Here is an 8,023-nt window from a genome sequence, read left to right as displayed (position 1 = left end):
ACTATAGGCCTATTGGTGAAAAACTTCACCCTAAATTTTGTAAATTCACTCTAAGTGTACATTGGATTTTTGTCAGAGTTGGGTAGACTTCCTCTCCACTATATGATATAGTCATATAGTCAGTTATTGAATTCGACTAGAAAACTTGGAAACCTCTCCACTGCTACAAGACACTTGTGAACATGCTATCTAGGAGTTTACATGAAAACCACAAACCATCTTGATATAGATCACTTCAATAGATTTGGAAGAATTTTCCTCAACTTGCCAATATTGACGGGTACAATGCACAAATATCAATCAATTCTATAAAACGTATTGTGAAAATAAACTACGAGGGTAAATTCTGAAAAAGAAAAAACAAGTTGTTTAAAAATGCTGGAGGTAAATTGCGCACATACACAGCTTTTAAAACAAACTTTAGATTTGAAAGTAAGTTAAATTTGAATTTAGTAATTTTGATCAAAGAAGCTTGACTAAATTCAGAATATCGTCACACAAGTTATACATTTTTACTCTGGCAGATGCCAGGGTACCCCCCCCCCCCCCCCCCCCTTGAACTTCGAATATATGTCAAAACTGTACAGGGCCGTAAATTAACCTTCAATTTGGAGGAGGCAGGAAATTAGGCGGGGGTCTGGGGGCCGCAGACGCTGAGCACATTTTGTGCACACTAAACACGTTTCGTGCAAAATCCTTGATTCTAGGGCCATCTAAGATGTTACTTGACTAACTCATTCTAAAAGAAAGATTTGGAATGCTTTTTAAGGGAGGTATCATGTTCTTAGTTATTGGAAACAACATAAATTCTAATGAACTTTAAATTTTAATTTTTTTTGGCTCAAAAGTTGGAGGAGGCAGCTGCCTCCTCCGCCTCCATGTAATTTACGGCCCTGCTGTAGTGCTGGCGAAGTGGAGGATGAAATCCACGTTTTATTTTGTTGTGATAAACATAATGAAGAGAGAGAGAACATTTACTGGAAGGTATTTCAAATTCTTGTACTAACTTCTAGGGATATATTCTGGATAAATTCGTACTTTAGACTATAGTTGACATGTGTAGTTATAGATATTTATACTTATTTTCCGCCAGATTTCGTTATCAATAATGCAGTAAAACACAGGTGATTCCAGGGGATTCGGCCCTTGGTACCCCCCCCCCCCCGGTAGAGATTCTTACTGGACTCATAGGGGGCCTTAAGGTGGCCACGATCCCACGCCTCTCAGATTTTTCCACGCACCGTGCACTGGAATCTTAGATTTGCCGGCCACGTAAATGCTCTATTATTTTCAAGTTCATAAGCGAGACCGGAGAGCGTGGGGGCCTTTTAGCTAGCATGACCAATACTGGAAAGTTTGTTGACAACCTGATACGAATGATTCAAATATCAAATTTTCTTCTCATGTAATTTGTCTATTACAATTAAACTCATACATATCGAATACCGTCCAATTTAGACTCAAGACCAATGTCTGTAATATTGATACATATCCAAGTCATAAATCATGATGCACCCCCCCCCCCCCCCCCAAAAAAAAGCCGCGTAGAAATGACCAAAAGTACTGATTCAAATTATTCAATAACGGTAAAAGCAATGTTCTTAACCGAACGAAAATACAACCTGAAAGCATGAACCTAGTAAGGAAAACGAAAAATAAATCGCCCAACGTGGGGCTCGAACCCACGACCCCGAGATTAAGAGTCTCGTGCTCTACCGACTGAGCTAGCCGGGCTTATATACTAAGGAGTAATAGAAGTTGATCCAATATCTCACATTAAGTACAACAGATACTTCCGGTATATGTGTTATTGAAAGATACAGGTTGAAAGCACGTTGGAACTGGATGCCTTCAGAGTTCATTGCCGTCTTTTATTATGGGATGCGACAGAAGATGTACATTTATGTTATGGAATTTTTATATTGGATTTTGTAGGTTTTTTGGGCTGATTACTACGCTGGGTAAGGACGAATAACAGAAATATTGCATAGCAACGTGGTGAGATTGAGGATCACGCCACTTTTCCCCAGATCTATTTTAGGAATCATATGTTTATTTCTCATTTTCTCTGAAATTTATTTCTATCATTTCAATTGCAACTCTGCTTTTTATGTTGATCGGTGAATACATTTTTTGAAAATAATGACATTTGTTGGAAATCAACTGCTGTGATTTGAAACAAAGGTCTAAGAAAAATCTCGTTTGTTCTGTAGCCCTTAAGCTAATAAAAATCTATTTTTGTACTATTTGGTCAATAGTGATAGATAATCTGGTAATATTTCATTATTTTAGCTATCTCTAGCGTATACAAACGTACCCGCTCCCCTCTCTAGAGGACAAAATATATGTAAATATGAACAGTGATGAATATTCAAAACTAAAGAAAATTTAAGAAGTAGTTGTTGTGAATTAATATACTCCAGGACCTTGAAACATGCCAAAATTCTATTATCCCTCAATGTATTCACTCAATAATTCAGTGTCAATGTCATTCAAAGCTTTGGAGTTTGGAGTATTGCCAAAAAAGGAATTATTTAAGAATTGTATTCGTAGTATGTGAGGAATACATATACATCATGTATACAATGATATTTTGAAATTGCAAACTTAAATTTCAAAATATATATTTAAAAATAATAATCTAGTTTTGTAAAAATTGATACAGGAAAAAATGAAAAATGAATCCAGTTGAGTTTTAACTCATGATATACAAATATGCAGAACTGCATTCACATGTTAACCCGCTGTGCTTACTGGATAGGCAATTAGAATTGATAATGTGATTAATATATATTTTTCCATCAGGAGTTGGGCCTTAAATATATGACGATATGTTATTCATCCTTAATCTGATTAAAACAATTTAGCCTAAAACAGTGTAAGTACTATCAAATTGTTAAATATCATTCAAGACTGTATAAGTTCACCAATTTGAGTAAGATGTTATGCTGACTAATTTAACAGTGGCAAATAAATCAGAAAGCACATTTAAGCCCACAAAATTGTATCCCCCAGAAATTATCATCTTACTTACATTTTATAATATTTACGTATTGGTTTTTACCTGCTCCATGTGCAGGACACGAAATTTCTGACAGTTGTTGATATGATGGTGGCTCTAATGCTCTCCGGTGTATGGAATGTCAAAATCTTGAAAAAGCTTGTGAATGTCAGATAGTTTGGCCGATATAAAAGAAAGTAGGGTAATTTTAAGTGTGCCGGTCCCTAGCTGTAGATGTGTGGCTCTCAGGAAAACATTGGGACAGATCTGCTGCTAGCCAGTCCCTATTTTGTGTGTCAAGGGTTATGTGGTATATATATGATGCTATACTGTATAGGGGAATAATTTCACGGATTGTAATTTTCGCGATTTTTTTCATTTTACTTAGACACACTTTTGAGTTCATAAATTTGCAGATTCAAATCACTATAAGCCCTCTACCCCTTTTTAAAAACACATTGTGTATTAATTAAAAGAATAATAAAAAGAAAAATATTCACTGTTTCTTAAATTCGCGGATTTGTCTAGACCGCGAATATATAACGAAAAGTCCCACCGCAATTTATTCCCCCCCCCCCATACAGTATATAATTCATTTTTGCAAGCTAAGTGTCTAGTTTGGACACTTTTTTATGCCCCCGAGATCGAAGATCAGGGGGCATATTGTTTTTGTCCTGTCTGTCATTCTGTAATTCTGTCATTCTTTCTGAAACTTTAACCTTGCTAATAACTTTTGAACAGTAAGTGATAGAGCTTTGATATTTCACATGAGTATTCCTTGTGACAAGACCTTTCCGTGGGTACAACATTTTTGACCCCGTAACTTTGGAGTTTGACCTACTTTTTGAAAGCTTTAACCTTGCTAATAACTTTTGAACAGTAAGTGATAGAGCTTTGATATTTCACATGAGTGTTCCTTGTGACAAGACCTTTCCATTGGTATTAAATCTTTTGACCTTGACATTTAACTTACTTTTATTTATTTTTTTTACATTGGTCATAACTTCTAAATGGTAAATATTAGAGCTTTCATATTAAACATGAGCATTTCTTTTGACAAGATCTTTCTACTGGTACCAAGGTATTTGCCCTTGTGACCTTGGCCATCTTTGGAATTTGCCATTATCGGGGGCATTTGTGTTTCACAAACACATCTTGTTTGATATTCTATCAATATGATATGTCAACTTGTGAAACAATTTAGAAACCACCACTGGTTATATATAGACAACTCAACCCTGTTTTAGAATACTCTTGCTATCTAGTATATATTTAATAATTATGTATACCATATTGCATATATTTACCAATGATGTCTTTTGACATCACCTCTTTGTTGGCTTCTCCAGATTGTGTGTGATCTGTGATCCTGCCAAAGCCGCCTAATAACTCTCTTTATTTGTGATAATATTCATTCTCTACACAGTTTACATGCACCTGTTGAATGTCTTGTGGGCCAGTTTATTAAATACAATCTCAATAGTAATCTCATTATTGATTTATCATACGGTTACCATAGTTTAATGTCTATCTTGTCTATTGAATCTCACTTCCTCTGTAAAGTATTTTGTGTATTTATCACACATGTGGTGTATATTACCCATTGAATAAATTATAGTATATTGTGAAGCACTTCTTGGATAGAGATACTTTCAATCGTTGCACACTGCAGATTTAAGGAGGGGGGAAACATGTTGGACACACACCCCTTAAAAATCTTCAAAAGATGACATTTTCTTTATGCACTTGAAATGGCACAAATTTCCTTTGAAATTTCAAAAATTTTGCTCAGACAGGAAGGGGACATCCCCCTTGGATACAGCAGGTGGAATATGCCACTTACTAGGGAAAAACAATTGGTGATAGTGCCTTGATATGAAGTATTCTGTCTGAGACTTCAAATCAGCACCATGCAGAGTTTTAGCTGGATGTCAGAAAGCATGGTAGTGGTGCAAAAGGAAGGACAGAGACAAGCATGTGACCAGTATCAATGACTTGGTTAATCCTTGACATTCAAGGAAAGTTACAGCCAATACCACCTCCCATTTTTCTTGAAAGATACAGAAATTCAGTGTCTGCTTTGTGTCACACAAAGTGAAATATAAGACATTTTTTGTAAGGTTTCTAAACAGTGCTCTTGTATAGTAAGGGTACCATAATTAAGCTTTAATTTCACTAAATTTGAGAATTGAATGTTTATAACATGATATAGACTTTATATTACAGTTTTCCATAATAAATCTATATAATTTAGTGTATCCTATATGAATTAGACTACTCATGTTTTTGACAGAGGACTCACTTGATACTATGAAAATGATGGAGATAACAATGATCAATCTCATAATTCAGGACTATAAATAATACAAAATTGAGAGCAGGGCAAGTAAGTATCGTCTGTTGATCGGTCACACCTACCATGAGCCCACAATCTTGATCAGGTAAACGGGAAATCCGCAGTCAAATGTAATTTGTAAAAAGAAAACCCACCTAAAACAATTGGTGAACACATCAAACAGCATTAGACCTTATAAGTTGTATAGAATTTCCAAATAAAATCAATATAACAACCATTAAATTTGAGAAATGCTAAGTTTAGATAGACTAATGAAGCCCCTGTAACAATAACTTTGTTAGTAGCCTACTTTGGTTTGAAAATTGATCATACGTAGAGAATGCTCTTGTGTATTGGATTAATTGATTGATTGGTTGAATACATCCCTCTCGAGAATATTTCACTCATATGGAGACGTCACCACTGCTGGTGAAGGACTGCAAAATTTAGGCCTATGCTCGGCGCTTATGGCCATTGAGCAGGGATGGATCTTTATTGTGCCACACCTGTTCTGACACAGGACCTCGGTTTTTGCGGTCTCATCTGAAGGACCGCCCGATTTAGTCGCCTCTTAAGACAAGCAAGTGGATTAATTGAAAGACATTTAAACATTATATGGATTAATTGATAGACATAAACATTATATGGATTAATTGAAAGACATAAACATTATATGCAGGTGATAATGGAATATTGCTACATAAATGTGAGAAGTTGACGATGGAAAGGCTGAATACGCCAGTTTCGAGATAAGAGCTCTCCTGTGTAGGAGGTACATTTAGTAGAACTTTAAGTGCCTAAGTGGGACAGAGTGAGTCTACAGTCAGTGAGAAAGACGATAAAATGTATTAAAAGTAGCTTCTCTTTAAATGTGTAAATGTAGGAAATACAAAATACTATCGAAAGAAATGTTTTACTAAAGTAGAAACATAAAAACAATGTCATATTTGAAAGTAACATCCTGGATATGATACCTACGACCAACAAAATTATGTGATATAATAAGAATTCCATGTATTTAATTACTCTCTGAATACTTATCACTTACTTAGTTTGTATATCAGTTGAATTTGGGTGATGAAACAGCATATAAGAAACTTACTGAGTACATTCACTTATGCAGTGATAAATATTCTTCCCACTTCTGCATGTAAATAAGTTGTTTCGCACCTTACTAAATACGAAAGTTCTTCAAAGGGAAATAACTCAAATGCTTGAAACCGGCGTATTAAATCTGTTTATCATGAAGTTGAATTTGTTAGTTTGCTGCTCAGTGAAACATCTAAATAGGAAGCAGGACGTGGAAGACACTGGTGTCTTTTATTTTGAGTTTACTTCATTGATATAAAGCTATTGTAATAGCACAATTCATAAAGCTAATGAATACATTGTTCTCTATCAACTGAGGAAAGGTGAAGATAACGAACAGTGATCAATCTCATAACTCCTATAAGCAATACAAAGTAGATAGTTGGGCAAACACGGACCCCTGAACAAACCAGAGGTGGGATCAGGTACATAGGTGGAGTAAGCATCCCCTGTCGACCGGTCACACCTGCCGTGAGCCCTGTATCTTGATCAGGTAAACAGAGTTATCCGTAGTCAAAATCAGTGTGCCAAGAACGGCCTAACAATCAGCATGAGGCAAGTCAGACAGCATTTGACCCAATGATATGAGAAGTTTTGAAGGAATGCCATCATGGATATCTGGGTGGTATGGGAACCCTCCTCCTCCTTCTTCTGTGTGACCCCCCTCCAAATCATCATTTCAGAAAGCCATCAATGCATTAGCTGGAAAAGGCATGATAAAAAAAACTTTGATTTGTTATTGTTGGTGTTTAATTAATACAATGTGTGTCTTAATTAATACAATGTGTGTCTTATGCATAAATATGTGTGATAATGATATAAAAGCAGAGTCCTTTTGTTAGAATATGAGATTATGTTACTGTTGAATTTATGATTTGATTTCTTTTTTGGTAGGGCTGTGGGGTGTGGGAGTAGAGGCAGCATATTATGGCCACTACCTTGGATTCTACATGATGTAAGATATAAACTCTCTTTGTCTCACACTCTACTACTGTTGATTACAATTGATTGTCGCGTTTACGTGGGATTTTCTTTAATTTGATAAAACAACAAAGTAAATCAGTCATTGATTAATGCATGAAATAGATAAATTGATCTTTTCAAAGAATATCAATTTGGGGGTGGGGTAATGTTTTCCATTGAAGTAATGCAAAAATAAATGTGGTTTTATAGGAATATTTTGTGGTAAGTATGGGTTTTTAGCAATATTAAAACATTCACAAATAGTTTAACAAAATTCCACTATGAATTTTTACGGGTACCCTGTATCCTTAATTTATTGTTGATAATCCTGACTCTTGACAAGTCTCTTGATATTGTGCAAAGTGTACATGTATACCTCTTTAATTCCAGAAACAATGTCATTATCGTCTTTTGCTTTAACTTGTCAAATGTAATTTTTTTTTGTCTTGACTGATTGTAAATGTTAATCAACTGGAGAATCCCTTTTAATTGTAGAGTGGTTGCCCTCCTAATGACATTCCTAGAGTCTGTGTTTGCCATCAATATGTGTGTTCTAGTCTGTGTGGGGCAAGTATCAATCCCTCGTCTTCCTGTCATGCCATATGAGGGGAGTCATTTACAAGTTTATTATCTGA

General features: G+C 35.4%; 1 protein-coding gene and 1 non-coding gene across 3 annotated transcripts in view; one reads left to right on the top strand and one right to left on the bottom strand.

Annotated features, from left to right (window-relative positions):
• Nucleotides 1–1,661: 1,661 nt before the first annotated feature.
• Trnak-cuu (transfer RNA lysine (anticodon CUU)) lies at nt 1,662–1,734 on the bottom strand. The gene has a single exon. It is a non-coding gene; the product is annotated as a tRNA-Lys (tRNA).
• Nucleotides 1,735–1,791: 57 nt separating this feature from the next.
• Nucleotides 1,792–8,023, top strand: part of LOC125669643 (uncharacterized) — a 17,743-nt gene continuing 11,511 nt past the window's right edge. Inside the window, exons 1-3 of one of the 2 annotated variants that reach the window (XM_048904325.2) lie at nt 1,792–1,961; nt 7,320–7,380; nt 7,884–7,955. In XM_048904325.2, coding sequence (XP_048760282.2) covers nt 1,877–1,961; nt 7,320–7,380; nt 7,884–7,955 — 218 coding nt within the window. In that variant the 5' untranslated portion in view covers nt 1,792–1,876. The remainder of the gene's footprint in view (nt 1,962–7,319; nt 7,381–7,883; nt 7,956–8,023) is intronic. The other variant, XM_048904326.2, reaches the window with a different exon arrangement.

This window comes from Ostrea edulis, chromosome 4 (assembly GCF_947568905.1).
Source record: "Ostrea edulis chromosome 4, xbOstEdul1.1, whole genome shotgun sequence".
NCBI lineage: Eukaryota > Metazoa > Mollusca > Bivalvia > Ostreida > Ostreidae > Ostrea > Ostrea edulis.
This window is presented reverse-complemented; position numbering and strand designations above follow the sequence as displayed.